Source organism: Vidua macroura, chromosome 14 (assembly GCF_024509145.1).
Source record: "Vidua macroura isolate BioBank_ID:100142 chromosome 14, ASM2450914v1, whole genome shotgun sequence".
Classification (NCBI taxonomy): domain Eukaryota; kingdom Metazoa; phylum Chordata; class Aves; order Passeriformes; family Viduidae; genus Vidua; species Vidua macroura.
Genome location: NC_071584.1, coordinates 13509229 through 13527298, shown reverse-complemented (window position 1 = coordinate 13527298; position 18070 = coordinate 13509229). Strand labels below are relative to the sequence as shown.

Below are 18070 nucleotides of genomic sequence, written 5' to 3'. Positions count from 1 at the left end.
AATGCTGGCATAATAAATCCTGAAGTGCCTTTTTGCTCACAGCGGACGTGATTAATACAGCTGTTAGCTGGTGTGTCTACTAGAGGAAACAATTGGCAACTCCTAGGTAGATAAGCAACAGAGGCCTACAACCCCCACAGTTTTCTCCCTTTTTGAGAAATTAAGACATAATATAAAAATGTTCTTTTTTATCTCTTCAAATCCATAATCAGACATGACATAAAGAACAGTCGCTTCTGCAATGAGTATTTTGGAGAGTGCCTGTTAGAGTGAAGATGCTCTAATGTTCTGCACAGCTGGAGCCCCTGTGGGGTCAGGTAGGTCCAAGTGTGACACAAGCACCAAGGCAGCACTTCCCATCCACTGCCCACAGCCCCTCCTGCCCTCCTGGGCACTGAGGGATGTCCAGATGTACAATGCCTTTTTTCACTCAGCAGCTCTTCCACAAGATAGAAGGGAGCTCGTGGGAATGCTCAGGCATGCTGGCCATAAACTTCAGGCTATAAATGCATCTTTCCTCATACCCATTTTACCACAGGGAAATCCTGAGCAGGACACAAATATTCTCCCTGACTTTACCAGCTTGTCCTTCTGCTTTTTTAAACATAATCACTTCCACTGATTTCTTCTTGTTTGCAGGTCTTGTTTGCAGCTGGAAGCTCAAAACACTATTTATTTTCTGTATGGGTTCCTAATCTGAAAATGGATCTAATTTGCTTTACCAAATTACAAGTGAATTAAGATGAACACATTGTTCTATGTCTGGATACATCACAGTGCTTTCATGAAAGAGGAAAAACCACGTCTGTCACTGCTGTGATTTTCTTCTTTCCTCAGTATCATTAACTCCATGTTCCCAAAAAATATAAAACATCTCCATAAATGATGGTGTTTTTTCTTGGGGCAGAAGTTGAGGAGCCAGAACTGCATCTGTTTCACATCTTTCATCCTTTCAGCCCCTTAAGACTATCTCTGCCCACACCTGCAGTACTCTTCCCTTGCAGTCCTCCCCATTGCTCTTAGACACATATTGATTATCTGCAATATTGCATTTGATAGTATTGCTAAATAGTTCTGAAAATTTTCCTTTCAGCAACTGCTTCTTCACTTTTGAATGGAATTTTTTTCCCTACCTGTAAATCAGCTTTAGGGCCTTGTATGTCTCAAGAGAGTAAATACCCCACAGCTCCAAATGAAACAAGTATTTTGCATTTCCATTTCCTGACCCATCAGGAAGAATTTTGTGCAAAATGCAGGAGAAATGTCAAAGTGATAAGACAGCACTGGTTGTGGTTCTTTCTCTGGCTAGAACATAGTTGGTGTTATGGAAAACACTCAGCACTATCCAGACTTTGTGGAGGGCAAATACTTTATAGGTATCACTACATTTCAATGACAATTTTACTGACTGACAAATACTACATCAGCTGAGGTTTTTGTTATAATTTCTTAATTTACTGTTTTAAACTGAAGCATATGTGAAGTACATTTCTTTGCTAGGAAAGTTTGCAGTCTGCATGTGAGATAGACTCCCTATACTGCATTTATAGGTACAGACATCAACTTTATTTTCCTGCCACCAAACCACATTTATTCTGAGATGCAGAAAACACTGCTCCTTTTCAGAAAATCTGTTTAAAGCAACTGATTTGCAAGATTATTTTGTAGCTGAGAACAATTAAGAACTCTAACAGCTTAACCAGCTGTGATAATTAGCACTCACTAAGCCTGTCTTTGGGGAAATACAGAACACTGTCTTATTTTAGTTCTTCCATAGTAAGGACTGAGGAAATAATGTACATAACCACTGTTCTCCTGAGCAGCTCCTTGGGATGGGAAGCTTGGAGCAGAGTCGGGGTTGGGTGTGAGCTGCCACAGTGGTGATTTCTGCCCGGCCAGCTCCCAAGGTGTGTCATTTTGGTAAACACAGGTGATAAATTTAACTCTTCACAATGTAAGCAAAACCTGTAGTCAATTAGAGTGGAAGTGCATGCTACTCCCTTCTTACAGGAAGGGCTATTTTTACTTTAATAAGTCCCAGAAGCAGCCTCCTGGGCTCCTGCCCAGGCTGGTGGGGCAGTGGTGGTCCAGGGCAGGATGCTGGGGAGGCTGCTGGGGCACAGCCCTGGGCTGTGGCAGCGGGTGGCTCAGCTGGTCCTGTGCCCCACCAGAAGTGCTGGCAGCAGAGCAAAGAACGCCCAGGACCAGGACATGGCTTTGCAGATGGCTGATCCAGGTGGGTAGAAAGCCTTTGGTCATTGTTTCATGCTGCAGCACAGAGGGAAAGGGTATTTGCAGGAGAGGGTGAGAAAATGACCCTCATTCTCAGCCATGGCTGAGTTACTGCAGTGCTTTGTCTCCTGGGGCCACAAATGCTCCTGGGGCAGGGAGCACACCCAGAGCTCTGACCAGCACAGTGCACAAGGGTAAAGCTTTTTCTATTATATAGCTGTTCTCCTATGGCAGCAAATACCAACTGATACTTCATGTCAGGGAATATGTCAATTAAAACAAATAAATGTTCCTCCTCTTACTCAGCTGCCAGGTCTCCAGAGGAGGATCAGTGCATGTCTCTGCACGTGCAGGGCTCATGCAAGTGCAGGACTTACTTCCCTCTGCTTCCTGCTCTGCTCCTTGCCAGATTACAGCCACAGCTGTGTGTGCTTGTGCCAGACAGTGGCCTGGATCATGAGGCAGGGAGCAGGCATGGGCTGCTCCCAGAATAACAAGGTTCCTGGTATGGACACAGTTTCTCTTCTTAGCCTGCAACACTACTTTCTTGGCTGTGCCTTTGCAGACCCCTCACCCTAGGAAAGTTGGGCTGCATGGGCCTGCCTGTGCTCCTGTGGGATGGCTGGGGGTCTCCAACATGGGGCTTTGGTCTTGTCTTCCTTGGGATGGAGCGTGTGCTTTTAGCAAGTGTATTGCTTGCTGCAGATTTGATTCTGGCACTCACTGATGTAGCTCTCCTGGTCTCACTGCGCTTTGTGAGAGAAATAGGAGAAGCAGGAGACTAAATTTACCTGGGCCAAGATTTACAACTGGGATTTTTCAGCCACTTACAAGTCCTGGCATACATGAGCAGGTCTGGGGCCAAGGCACTTACTATAATTTCACCATCTCAACACAGGCAGGAAGAGATGCTCTCCATGCCCTGTTCTGTAGCAACAGTGATTTCCTTTCAGCTGAGTACCAGCAATCCAGCAACAGGCAGGGAGTGAGGATGCTGAGACTGGAGACATCTTAATGTCCATCTCTTCCTGCCTATGCTGATTGCAATTGGACATTTCCCAACCCAAGTCCCACGTTTGCAAGCACAGGGCATTGTAGTGTGGCTTCTTGGGTGCACCTACCTGGATGTAAGTACTGGGTGAGCAGTCTCAGCTGCCTTGCAAAGACCACTTGTACAGGTGTTCACTGCAAAAGGCAGGGCTTGAGCTAGCCATTGCTTACTGTCTTTTTCAGGGTCTCTCTGCCACTGTCCTTGTTGTTGCCTGTTATTGGGCTTGTTTCCATCAAGAGGAGCCAGAGTCCTTTTCTCACTGTGCTGTGGGTGACAGCATGCAAATGGCATCACCCTGGTAGCCTGATGGGGTGTAATATATCATCATTAGAGTGCAGTAATGTGGTACCCAGCTTGCATGAGAACAACTGCCAGTCTCCCACCAGGCTGCATTTTAGCAGACATCATCTCTCCATCAGTGATTTCAGGAGAAGCTGTTGAGGAGTTAGCTACTTGTGCTGCTGGCAGTTTGCTTAACTCACTAGTTGGGCCATTTAAAAGCACAATGCTCACAGGGTGAGATGATGCTGTGGGCTTGGGACTTCAACCCCACACCATTTGCCCTCTTAATCAGGAAGTTTAGAAGAGACTTTTAGTTTTAAACTACCAAAATTAAAAGGAAGAAAGTCAAATTAAATAAGCTGCAAATGTAACAAAGCACTTCACACCAGCTGCTGAGTTTTTTTTTTTGACGTTAGAAAGCACATTTAGCTTCCACAGAATAGAAAAGTGTGATTTTAAACTTTCAATCCTTTTCCCTCTGTACCAACAGCTCTTTTCCCTTTTTGAAGCTTAGCTCATTGCTTTTTGCAAAATCTCTTACAGGTAAAGAAGCTTTCAGGAATGACAGAAGGCCTACAAATTTTGATAAAAAGGTGCTAGTATGGTCAGGACGCTTTAAAAAGGAGGAGGACATTCCCAGGCACATATCGTAAGTGGACCTGTCAGAATGATTCTTTTGGCTTTGAACACACAGATTGAGACCCCATTCTGCATCACCCAGAACTGTGCTCTTGTGGGGGTTAGTGCTTCCCCCATGCTGGTGTCCAAAAACAGCTGTAAATAATTTTAACTCTTGTAACTTTTTGTCATTCCCTGTGAGGTAAACTGGGTTTGCTTATTTTAGTTATCACAAATTTCAGACTAAGCTGAAAGTGTCTTTGCAAGACAAGTGGCTTTGAAAGTCAGAAGCCACCATGATAAGATATCATTCAATCTGGGTTTTTACATGCTTTTCTAGGTTTTATTGATTAGTGGTTAATAATGCTGCATAAACTTTAATTAGAAGCTGGGGCTGCATACAGCTTTGGTGACAGACTTGTGCAATGAGTCCCTCCTGTATGGGCTGTGGTTTCACCTCCTTATTGAGATATTTTGTTCAAGGATTGTCACTCAGTTTTGGAGTCCTAATGCTTCTGACTTGTGACATCCTGGGTTCTCCTCCAGCTGTCCTTCCCCTTGCAGGCATGAGTAAATCCATGGCTGGATATAATTTCAGGGATGGCTCATTGCTATGCTGCAGTTTCTTGCAAACATGAATTGTTGGTTTTATGCCAGGAGTTACTCATGGAATGTGGTGGACATTTTCCAGTGATGGATGGGGCTGTTCAGCTGCTTGGGAAGAAAACTCCTGGATGGTGCAGTTGTGTGCTCTGACCCAGTCAGCCTCCCACTACGGGCAGATGCTTGTGGGGCTGATGCCTGGCAGAGGCTGTGCTGTGATAGGCTTTTAATTCCCTGAGGGTGGCATTGCCTGGCTCTTGTGGCATGGCCCCAGTGTCTCCTGGTTCTGCACAGCACCCAAAGGTCGCCCCTTCGTTATTATAGTGGAAAGACTTTCCCATCCCTGTCATTTTACAGGCGTTCACTCTCTCACACAATAAAAGAATACAGGAGAGCAGGAGTTTTTAATCCTATTATTACTGATGATTTTTAACCTAAATCTTTTCCCCACAGCCTAATTTTTACAGTTCTCCTTTAAGCAGCTGCAGAAAGAGAAGGCTGAATGCCATTGTACATTGACAGGAAGTAGCTGCAAGACTTGAGCATTCATTACCCATCTCCCCATGATCCCATTTCACACATGCTGCTGCAGAATGGAAAGTCTGCTCTGTCCTCCACAGGTCTGAGGTCCTTGACACTGCAAGGAACATTGCCAGGATAAAGGTTTGCTACATCATGATTGCACTGACTGTGCTGGGCTGTGTGACCATGATCATCACAGGCAAAGAAGTGAGTATTGTTTCTGAAGGAACTGGTTCACTTAATGTATGGTCTACGTATGTTCTTTGGAAACAAGCACCTGGGTGACAGATAGGTTTGTGAATATGTACACATGAGCAATGTATGCACAAGATCTGTATCATCCCTCCTCCAGAGGAGACACTGGCATTGGAAAGCACAAGCTGCTGATTAATGTATTGCTCCTGACCCATGCTGCCATAAACCTGTGCAGTGCAATGCTCTATATGACAAAGGTAATGGAATAGCTCAGACAGTTGTCAATGGAACCTCGTTCTGCCTGACATCTGTCAGTCATGAGGCTCCTGTGGTCCTGCCTGCCTGGCCTGGATGCCACCATGGTCACCAAGAGCTGTGACTCTTCTCCCTATCCCACCCCACTGCTGGGTCTCCAGTTTGACTTGCAAGTCCCGATGCACCTGTAAACAATTTACAGTCTAATTCTCCTGCTAATCAGAGCTGCAAATGCTGAAAATGTGGTATAACAAGGAAACAGATTAACTTCCATCACTGCAAAATATCAAAAAGGACAGTGAGGTGTCAAAGGAAGTGGTGCAGATGTGGGGAAATTTAGTGGTGGCAAATGTATGCATGCAATGATTTCCACCAAATCGTTTCCAGGCTGTGAAGAAGGATCAGACTCTGCTGAGGGTGAATGCAGAAAAGAAGGCCAAATGGAGGGCTGAAGTGGAGAAAGGTCAGGAGGCAGCTGTCAGGAAGTCACAATGATTTGGAGGAGATTTATTTTAACATAAGGAGTTAAGGGATTTGCACATGTAGCATATGGATCTGTATTCCTTTAACTCTTAAGAGCTTTTTCACTGAAACTCTCAGAGCAAAGAATCCACTGCTTAAAAACTGCTCTGCTCAAACTGGGAACCCCCTAAGGAAAATAACTGCTTTTTGTGGCTTCTGGTCTTTGGCATCAGGCCCAGCTCATATACAAAAATCTCTTTTAAACTGCAAAGTGTGGAAAGGACAAATGCAGGACTCCCCAGCTCAGGATCAGCTTTTCATGGTGCTGCTGGTGTTCAGGTCTCCTCACAGTCAGGAATGACATGGCCCTGCATCAGGGAGCATCACATTCTGTGCAAGGCCTCCAGGGCAAACAGCCTTGGCCAAAGTGACCCAGAGCAGGGGGAAAAGCAGTCTGAAATATGTTTTGCAACTACAAACCTGTCAGTTATCTCTCTGTCTCAATCATCTTTGAGCCTGCTGCCATCACTGTCCCCTCTCCCTTCCACCAGCACTTCTTGGGACGCTGTGGCCAGGGGAGAGGGAGGACACGAGCATGAAGAGGGTCTGGGAAGATAGAAGAGCATGAACAGACCCTGATGACTGATTTGGGCAAAAAGGGCTTTGGTCCAGAGGAGATGGTGGTGGTGTGGAGTGGCTCCTCTGGGGCAGCCCAGGGAATCCATGCTTGATGCAGGAAGCCTGGCCTGGAGACATCTCTTGTCCTGTAGCACTTCACTGGTTTTCCCTTTCATCTTCTGCTTCCAATCATTGTCATGAAAGTTGTCTAGCACTTGCTTAGCTGTGATTTTAGTCCAGAGTAATTGTTAATACACGGTTTGCTAAAAGTGAATTATTTTTAATCATCATAGTTCATTAACTCATAATAAAACAGCTGTCCAATTACTTCTAAAACAAATGCATCTCGTCACAGCTTCATTTAGAGTGTCACCAAACTCTCTGGGATGATGCTTAACAGATGGGAGAAGTCCTAATGAAATATTGAAAATTACATTTTCACAAAGTGACTTAACTTCAAGACAGGCCCCAGTTCATGCCTGTGGGTGCTGATCCTCTGATTGCCCAAGTGTCACGTGTAAACCCCTCAAGACCTGTAATGCTGGCTGGTGGAGCTGGATGTGCAGCATGGAGTCCCAAGGAAAACAGCATGGTAAAACCCAGCCAGTCTGACCCCAGCTGCTACAGGAGATGCTGTAGCCATGCTCAGCCTTGGAGCAATGTCCTGAGCATCATACTGGCACTTGGCTTTTCCGAGGTTTATTACTTGGAGCAGTCACACTTGTGCTCCAGGGGAGTTTGGAAGCTCCTGCTCAGGTCTCTGCAGTTTATTGTGTCAAAAATCACGTCCATTTATTGCTGAAGTGTCACTGTACAAACAAGCTGCTGGCAAAATTGGGCTGCAGCATTGGCAGGTGGGCTGCAGTGGTTGGGCTCTTGGATTCCATCTTCTGTGCCTATGTTTTTTGGGCAGTTTTTTCCCTCTGGTTCTTCTTAGGAGCACTTCTCTCCATGCTGCACACCTCTTTAGGGTCAGGGGATGTTACCTCTGTCACATCTCCAGGCTTGCAGTCCTTGTTTCTGACTCACAGCCCCATGCAGTATAGTTCACCAAAAGTGATGTCTGGTCCCTGTAGTATTCTTCACAAAGCACATCTTGGAGAAGTGAAATAATGGTCTAGGACAAGAGAGAGAACACATCTCTGCTGAGAATGCACTTTTGCTTCACAGGTAATATGGGCTCTTTCATTTTATATGACCTGGTTTTCTTGGTTAGTGCAGTAAACTGCAAGAATTACCTCAAAGGTAATTCTTTGGGGATAAACTAAAAGAGCTTGCTCAGTCTCTTAGATTTTTTTTTTTTTTAATTCTTAAATGACTTTCATGTGCCCTTTTTCAGAAGGTGCGTGTAACAATTAAAGGAATCATTTTGATGCTTGTAAACAAATCCACATCCATGTTCTGAGCTTCCCTGACTTAAGCAGGAAAAAAGGAGATGACCATAGCAATATGTAAAGAACAAGAAAATTAATTGTGACTTGTTCCAGTCTCTGCTCTGCACTCCCCTCTGCCTAGGAAAAAACCTGCTGCAGTTGTGAGCTATTATCAGACCTTCTTAAACAGCTGTAGGCTCTGCCTACAGTGCATAAAGCTGCCACATTACACATAGTCACTAATAAAAAAAATCAATTCTTCCTCCCTAAGCCACTGGGAAAGCATCTGAGTGATCAGATGACCCAGGTGCTTTTGGGCTCTAATAAAAAGCTATGACTATTATGTAGGGAAAGATCCTTTACCAGTGCCTACATCATTATTCATTTTAATATCATAATACTCCCCCAAAAAAATCAATTGGACTGACCTCTGGCTTGCACTTGGTTAGTGGTGGGTGGCTGCTGGTGTAGCATAGCCTCAGCTGGAGTCTCCCCTGTATAAACTGGACATGCCTCCCCAACAGCGGGACTTATCACTGCTTGTTAAAATCTGTTTCCATCTGTGTCTGCAAAGTCCTTTGACTCTCCTCTTGAAAAGCCTCTAATTAACACAGAGTCCTGAATGTATAATTGGCTGATCCTCAGCACCTTATAGTTGTGAGTTTCTTTGTTTTCCCTCCCATCTGAATTGCTTCAGTGTCACACCTGATCCTCCAGGCATCTAAAAAGGGATGGGAGGTTTTATTGGCTAGTAGCTATTCTTCCCTTTTTAATAAGGTGCCTTGTGTTTTGCCAGCCTGGTCCTGAGGAGAGGGGCTGACTCCTTTCTGAGGCAGGGGATAGAGCTGAGAATGTGCTGGTTTGCTGTGGTACTCAGAGAGACCAAAGGTGAGTTCTTTCAACTCTCACCTCCTCATTTACTGCTCTGTATTTGTAGGGGGAAGGATTCTTCTTCCCTTGCAGGACCTTTTCTGTTTTAATGAATTCTTGTATGGCAATGGTTAACAATGTACTGGTGGTTGGTGCCACAGAGATTTGAATTACAATAACAATTACTGGGGAAGGTCTTCTATAATAGCTGGGGTTGATCTAATTCTGCTTCCATTAAAACCAGTGCTGCAGTTCCTCCTGGCTGTGGATTAAGGTTATCATCCATGACTTTTTGAAGTTTCAGTGATTTCCAGAGATTTAGCTTCCCCAGGGAGTCAGGCTGCTGCAGGGTAGAGCTGGGTGCACTGAGCTTTCTTCCTCCAATGTGGTGAGATCAAGCTTTTATGGGAGGCTCTGCATCATGAGCCTCCCAGTATAGCAGAGGAAAAGAGTCTGAGCTCAGTCAGGAGATCTCAGTCCCTTCATTTTACCTTGTTTTGACCTTCTCAGGGTCAAAAATAAACCAAGTGTCTAGTGACACTTGCTTGTTTAAGTCTAAATGCACACAGCTTCAGCTTCCAGGCATTGGACATTGTCTTCAACATGGAAACTTTCAACCCAACTCTTCCCTGTGTGTTACCAGTCACCCCTCAGCTGTTTGCAGTTGTATGACTGCTATGCTTAAAAGCACCTCGAGTTTCCAACCATTGCCTGGTGGGTATCATTGGCTTACTGGCCAGTTAAGTGATCGACACTACAGTGAATTTATTCCTGAATCAAGTGATTTACTACATTAGTAGCCCGCTCATAAACAATCCAAATGGATTGCTTTTGTTGGTTTTAGCATAGAATCAATAATCTAGTACTCTTTGCAGAAAGAAGGGATGTAAAAGCTTCCCAGATTTTACTGACTGCCCTGGAAAATTAAAAAGCACTATGGCTATACATCAGAAACAGGTTCTCCTCTGTCTGTGGCCAAGGCATCAGCACCTGCATGAGCAGAATGGCCATATATGCTTGCAAATCTGCTTTTATTTCTGGGACTGCCAAGGATCAGTTCAAAACAGCTTCAAGGCTAAAAGTCTCCTCTGGGTGTGATGCAGTGATGGTTTGGATCTGTAAAGGGACCTGCTCCTTCTTACCACAAAGATCTTTACAGCTTGGAGCAGCCTCCTGATTTCTCCCTTGCTCAGCATCATTGCAGCAAGTTAAGTGGTGGCTGCTGCCACCACTGGCACTGGGATCCTCATGACCACCACGATTTCAGAGCTGGCTTAAACACCACTATCCTGCTTGGATTTGGCATGGAGTCATTCTAGCCTAGCAGAAAGCAAGGCCAATGTTCAATAATTGGAATAAATTAATGAATCATTCATTAACACATTGAGATAACATGAAAGCAATTTTCCATGCTTAAGTAGCTTGATGATTGTTAGTGCTGTGTGATGTATTGCAAAACCTCTCTGACAGTCATATAAAGCGTAAGTAGCTCCTGAAGGGCGCTGAAAGGACCTGAGTATTTAATTTCTCTGCTCTGTAAAGGATCCACACACAACTTCCAGCACTGCATTAGTCAAGCTGGCTCCGCACCTTCTCTGTGCATGCAAGAGCTTTTCCACATGGAAACCTAAACCTCACATCTGCCTCTTCCTCTGCAGCAGTGTTCCTCAGTGAAGGACCCAAACCTTGAGCTACCTGGGCAGGGACTGCTGTTTGCTGGGTGTGTCACCTCCTCCTCACCATAGGGAGGAGGTCAGTCTGGAGCAGGGTTTCATAGGGAAGAGTTGGGCTCATTCACAGCTTATGTATGTTCTGCAGCATGAGCAGAGTTATAGGAAACTGCTGGTGAAACTGCACCGGAGCACGGAGGGATTCTCATGCTGGTCTGCAATACACAACCCACAGATGATGTATGGTCCTGTGGCTTTTTCTTAATGAAATGGGAACCAAAATAGCCGAGTGAATTACAATTATTCCTAATGGTTCATTTTTCATTTTTCTCTGTATGCAGAATGTGTGAATGCAAACACAGCTCACACAGAGCTCTATGAATTGCACCCCCTTGCGCTGAACTTCTCGTCCCCCACAAGCAATTTTATCAGTCTAAACATTGTCCTGCAACAAATTTCTACCAGCAGGGTTGTACCAAGGACATCCACTAAGGCTGTAAAGATGTCATTAAAGCAATGGTGCTGCAGGGGGAATGGAACAATCTCCAGAATGGTCCCAAGTTGTTTTAAGAAGCAGAAGAAAACTGTGAAAGGCAGGCCGTTAAATATCCCAATATTTCAGGACTCTAAGCCCCAGGAGAAGGCAATTTTACTTGACAAACAAGCATTAATGCAAAGCAAAAACACAGCTATTGTATGTTGTTCTTTCCCACTCATTTCTTTTTTTCTTCTCCTCGGAGCACGTGGCACAGGGGATGCTGTGAACTGGGGACTGCTGGGCACCCACTGCTGTGGTGTGAGCGCATACAGATCCAGTGGGATGCTGTGGGGCTGCCAAAGACTGCGAAGTGATACCCTGCAAAAATGGGCAAAGTATCCCATGTATCAGCTCCCATAGTGTTGAGGGTTAGGATTTTTCCTTTTGTTTCTTTCTCTCAGGGAATTTTCTTCTATTTATTGCTGAGACAAATAGGACTGGTACTTAAGAGAGACAAAAGATATAGCCAAGGAGAAGGGAGAGAAGTGCAGCTGGCTGAGGGGCATTCTCTTGGGAAGGGCAGAGATACCACGAGATTTGGGCTGGGGGGAAGGGGAAAGGGCAGCTCCTCACTTTCTTGCTTTTGACATTGGAGGGGAGACAGGCTGCGGTTGCTCTGGGGAGAATTCACCTGCACTATGGGGTTCTGTCTTCTGCTGTCTTATTCTGCCGTGAATGAAACTCTGCTCGTGGGAGCAGCCATTGAATTGGGACCTTATTAACACCTGATCTCACCGGAAGGGACCCTCAGCATCCACTCAGGTGCCTCAGGGAACGCCTGGGACCCCTTCCCCCCCTTCCCCCTCTGAGGGAGCCTCTCCCGGCCGTGTTCAGGAGCCGGGCTGCGCTGCCCAGCCCCTGTTCCTGTGCCACTGCTCCGGGTGTTTCACTGCACTGTAACCGCACACCCTGCCCGACAGGACACCCCATGGCTCCTGCTACTGCTGCAGAGTTTCCGATACATTTTGTTTGCCGCCCTGCCCCGGGGTGTGCCCATCTCTGCTGCCCCAGCTCCGCTCCGCGGTTCCTGCCGCAGCCATTCCGCCATCCAGCCCGGCCGCCATCCCTGCGTGAGGGAGACGCGGCCGAGCTCGCGCCACAGCGCCCCCTGCAGGCGCGGGGGAACCATCGCAGCCCGCCCGGCCGGGAGCCAGCAGCGCCCCTGCTGGCCGTGCCCGGAACTGCAGCCAAGGGGAGCTGGGGCTGGGTTTGCTGCGGCTGCCGGCGCTGCTGCTTGCGCTGTTACACGTATACATGCTATTCTGTTATCTTTGCCTGAAAACCCCTTAATTTCAAAGTTATAGTAATTTGGAGGGAAGGGGCTCATATTTTTTTCCATTCCGATGGAGGTTCCTGCCTTCTTTGGCAGATACTTATCTTTCAAACCAAGACACACAGCCTCTCTGGTATCTCAGGGTTAGGGTTTGAGGACTTTTTAATCTACTTGCTTCTCGTTGTCTTTGCTGAATGCACCTGGGAGAGATTTTGAGCTTAGTTCAGGTGAAGCCCAGGTGTCTGTGGACTTCCATGAGTGACAGCTGGATGTCTCCTGCTACTGGGAGGACACAGGTGTCCTGCTAACATACATCTCCCCAAAGGCAGCTGATTCCCTTCCAGTGCCCTTTGCTGTGGGCCAGACTCTGTCCTGGCACCCAGGCGTTCTGCAGCAGATGGTGCCATCCTCCCAGAAGCCAGGCTGTGACAGCCCAGCTGCTCTGGGGCTCCCAGGGCAGCATCAGCACAGCCACCACAGATGAGTTACAGTCCCATGACCCAGGGCTTCCTCCTGCCCATGGGGTGACAGGGCTGGGAGCAGAACTGGCTGTGGGAGCAGTGGAATGTCACAGCCTTCCTCCGCCCAACCCACCGGCACAGGCAGAAACTGTGGTTCATCACCCTCCCGACTTCCCACAACACATGGACTCTGCAATGATAATCAGGTGGGACACTGGCCTTCTTTTTGAGAAGTTCTTAATGTACAGTGACTACCCTAGGGATGCTATTCCTTTGGAAGAACTAGGACAGAGTGTTTAGCAGAGCAGCTTGAGCTCAAATATTTTGTTTTGCTTTAATTAGTCAGAGAGAAAAAATAATAACAACGCCTTCCTCAGCAGCTCCCAAAGTGCACCAGAAAGGCAGTCAGTACCATGCCATTCCTTTTCATGGTGGGGAAATTGAACCCCTGGGAGCAGTGCTGCTCTGAGAGGGCATAAGGGCAAATGTAGACTGGCATAGGCATCACCCCTTTATGTGCTCTAAAAAGAGCTGAGGACTTAGGATAACGAGGTTTAAGGCCCGTGGTTTGGGATGCTGGGAAGGGGTTCTCCATCACCCAGACACCTGGAGATGCTGCTGAGCTCTGCCTAAGACCCTGCTGCAATGGCCAGCCCCTGCAGGGCTCCCCTGGGAGTACTAGAAATGGTATCACTAATGAGTGGTGGTATTTACTGTAGAAAGTGGCTGTGTGCAGAAATATTCACAAACCTGGAAGTGAGATAGAGGAAACATCCCAAATGTGGCATAGAAAAGGGATAGCTTTGCCCCCTCTTCATTTGACTCCCTCTTCCCTGTTAAGAATGTTTTCATCAAGAAGAAAATGTGTTTTGAGTTGCTTTTACACATCAGCCAGGGATCTGAGATTTGAGGCAGCCTCCTTTACACACTTCCAGTCTTCTCACTGAGGCTGAGTTGGGGTCTGGATACTCTCCCACAGCAGCTGGTGCAAGCTCAGTTCTTCCCTGCTAATGTGCTCCCTTGCTGCTCAGAATGCAGGCATACGCCTATAAACAGCAATAAAGCCATGTACTTAACCAATAAAACAGGCATAGAAGCTCTGACACCCAGACATCAGAGCTGAGATAATGACCCTCCTGGAATCTAACCTCTGCGTAGGCTGAGCTATTATGATATCTCACTCCACAGCTATTATCCTCCATTACCCTGCCTGCCATCCCACTGCTCTCTGTGGTGTGTGCTGTGTCATACAGCAGCTCCCAGGCTGTGATCGGTGTCCCCGAGTCCCCAGCACTGATCCCCTGCACATTATGGGGTTGGGGGTAGTATTGATGCTTGCCAGCTTGTGGTGTTTGCCGAGTGTTGCTGCTCTTCACTCAGGTTCCAGTGAGCACAGGGTGGCTGTGTTTGCAGCCAGGCAAACCCAGCTCCCTCAGGGAAGGGCTCAGCACCGTGTGTGCTGTTTGCTGTTTGTCACATGCATTGTGTGTCCTGAGTAACAACATCCTTACACATTTTACCTACATACTTACATACTGGCTGGGAAGGTGTGTTGCTGACAGGAAAACCCATCTGCCTGATGTAAAATGGTGTGTTTAGATCAGCTGTGTGCTGGTTGTCTGGTTCCATAAACCCAGGAGCAGTTTTACAGTGCTGGTCTTACAGAAACATTGGCTTTACTCTGGAGAGGTGAAGGAGCAAGTAACAGCTTCTGGTCTGACATGAGGGAGCTGGGAACACAAGTTCATGTAAATTCCCCTGCTAAGAAGTGCAAACCTCTGCAGTTTTGAGCTATGAAGGGTTTGATGTTTCATTTTAGACCAAGTGCTGTAAGAGAGAGGAGGATTGTGTGGAGAAGGCTGAGGAATTCAATGACTTTTTGCCTCACGAGCAAGCGCTCCAGCCACTCTGCCCAAGCCATAGAAGGCAAATGAGGGACTGGGAGAAGGAAGACCTCCCCACTGTAGATCAGGTTCAGGAACATCTGAGGAAAACTAAAGATGCACAAGTCCACGGGACATGCAGAGATGCATCCATGCTGAGGGAACCGGCAGATGGAAGTGGCTAATTTCAGAAGTCATGGCAGTCTTCACCATAGCAGCCAGCTGTTCCTGGCCTCTGGTTTGGGGTACTGCTCTGAGCTAGCGCCTTGCCATAAAACCAGGAATCATGTCTCAGGGTCATGTCTGATCCATTGCTCTGACACATCTCAGTCCACCTGTGTCAACCTGCTGAAAGCTTTGCTCTTAGACGGGTGATGTCCCTGAAGAACACAAGCCCTTATTTCAGGTGGGATTTTCTGGTGGACCTAGCTGGGGTGTCTGCTCAGGGTAAGCTCAGTTCTCTGGTGCACTTGATTTATGCATTTGTCCCCTACATGTCTTGTGAAAGAGGAATGGGGCTCCCAGCTACATTTTAAAATGCAAAACTACATCTTGACATCTATGGAAAATTAAGTTTCATGCAATAACCACTTTAGAGACTCTGATTTTAAGTGACTGGAGAATAGTTTTTAACCTAGGTGGAATCTAGAGGTAGATTTACATAACAATTGATCTAAAAGCTCCCTACCACCTACAAAGAGAGTAAAGAAATCTGTTTCTGCTCCATTTTGTGTTTTAAGTGCTTCTAACAATGCAGCAATTCATTGTTTGAGTACAATTTGCACATTCCACAATAGTCTGCTCCAGAGAAAAACTCCTTCATAGCATTTCTGCATGTCTGAAGTCCTGCTCAGAGGCTTGAGTGCATTTTAGTAATAACTTTCTCCTTTGGCTTTCTATATTCAGTTGTTTGTTTGAGATTTAAGTAGTTTCAGAATATACTGTTTAATTTTTTTTCCATCTTGTGGCAGGAAAAAAAAACCCATTAAGCCCAGATTCAACTTCATGCGCATGAGCAAAATAGCTTTTATTAATGCCTTTAGCTGCGATGAGTGAGAACTCTGAGCTGTCAGCTCTAACTCTAGGGAGAGTCCCAATGCTCTGCTCAGACTTTCCATTAAAGGATGAGAAACTGCATGTAACAGTGCAAAGCCCAAGAAAGTGAGAGCACACAGTACACTGTTTATTAATATTATGGTTCAGTAAAAAGGTGAAAGCTATCAAATAGGGAAGAGAAAGTGGGGTCTGAATTTCTATCCAGACAGGCTTTACAGTCCCTGTTTGATCATATTTTTTCCATCTTTCACCTTTCTAAGTAGGAAACTCAGGATTCAGCCAAACGGATGTTTATTTACCTTTGAACACCAGCAGATATCGCTTCTTCCTGTAGTCATGTCAGTACTGAGTTTTTACTCTGCAGCAGGGCAGAGGCTGAGTCTGGCCCAGGTTGGATCAGGGACTCAGGAAGACAGCACGCTCACACCTTGCAGAAGCTGCTGCATCCTCTGCCAGGAAACCGGCACTTCTTTATGTTAAAAGTAACTCCCTGGTTGCTATGGTTTCCAAGAAGCACAGGTCTCACATTGCTGTGAGTCTCAAACAACAGCACAAGAGGTAAGAGGCTCCCCAGTGCTGTCACGGGGCTGATTTGTTTTCCAGGCCAGCGTCGCCACCTGGGCCACCTCCAGCTGCAGGGGTGCAGGGAGCTGAGTCCTCTGGCTCAGGCATCATAGGACTTCCTTGGCTATAGGGATTTTTCCAAGATCACACCCACCCCATGTGGTTGCAACACACGGGTACAGACCAGGTCATTTACGCCTTCAGAGAAATAGGATAATTTGATTTAAGGAAGCCTTGCTGTGCCAACGTTCTGCCCACAACTTTCAGCAGGATGTGTAAAACCTACCCTCAGAGCTCAAAGATTTTCCCACTGCTGTGGGTTTAGTGTTATAATCTCTTTTTTTTTCAGCCTGTTTAGCAACTAGGCTGTCAATCAATACCTCTTGTCTCAAATAGAGGAGTTTGGCATTGGTTTATTTTACACCTGCAGGTGAATTTTTGTAGCTGTTAGAGACAGATCATCTATTACATACCCAAGGAGCAGGAAGGTATTATTAGAAATACTCTCACCTATCCATGAGGATTGTGAGAAGCAGCAGTGCACCTAGGTGGGTTTCAGGGGAAGCTGCCAGTCAGGAAATGCCCTCGGAACCACTCCTGCCTTTGCTGATGGCCAGTATTGTGCTGATTAATCACTTTTAAAGTTCAGTGAATCCATAATCTTGTCGGGAAATGTTGAGAAAGCAAATTTGCTCTGAACAGAAGGTAGGCTCTGAGGGTAGGATATGTTTCCATTCTAAATAGGTGTTTGCTGGTGCAAAACTGAGTTTGTGTAGGATCCACTAAGCACATCTATTTTTCCTTCCCTCGGTGTTTTCCCATTTGACAGAAAAAAATCTTTTCAGTTTCTCATTGCTCTTCCTGTGCAATGAGAGTTTTGGAAATGAGGGATGGTTTCTTCCTCTTCTTTCCAGTAGGAACATTCATGAGGTAAAGGCAGAAGAAGACCTTAGAAGGACAGGAGGGCTCTGCATCTCCTTCCCTGCCTGCCCTGCCTAATCCACACTGGCCACAAGCATCAGTTTTACAAGGGATCACCTGCCCTTCAACTGGAGCAATATTTTGTGTGCAGGAGTGACACAAACCAGAGCTGTAGCTGTGATGAAGAACAGATAAAACGGGCAAGATTTTTGCACTTTCTTCTATGAGTAAATGGCAACATTCTAGACCCAGTACCATTAAACTGTTCAGAAAAAACAGGAGCTCACAGAAAAAGAGATAATTTCCTCCTTTGAGGACTGGAGACACCACAATTACTCTATAGCATCAGCAACTCCATCACCACCAGAGTGAGTCGAAGAGGAAAAAATAGTCAAGGAGGCAGGAAAAAAATAATCCACCTCTATTTTTCTTTTCTTACCAAATTAAATGACCTGCACCGGGGAGTTTCTAACACTTCTAAATGGTTGACTGAAGCTCCAATTTATTTCCTGTCAGATTCTCACATGCTCCAGTGTGATGAGGACTGCCCTAAAAGCGCTGAGCAGCCTCTCCTTGCTCAGAGTCTGTGTCCCTGGTGCACCACACATGCAGCTCCCAGCTGC

The 18070-nt window shown here is 46.2% G+C and overlaps 1 protein-coding gene across 1 annotated transcript; it reads left to right on the top strand.

Moving 5' to 3' along the window:
• The first annotated feature begins 2097 nt into the window (after positions 1–2097).
• LOC128814648 (protein FAM162B-like) lies at positions 2098–6253 on the top strand. The gene is made up of 4 exons (XM_053990695.1): positions 2098–2236; positions 4109–4214; positions 5407–5515; positions 6146–6253. The coding sequence occupies exons 1-4, from the start codon at positions 2098–2100 to the stop codon at positions 6251–6253; spliced, it is 462 nt and encodes a 153-aa protein (XP_053846670.1).
• The last annotated feature ends 11817 nt before the right edge of the window (positions 6254–18070 follow it).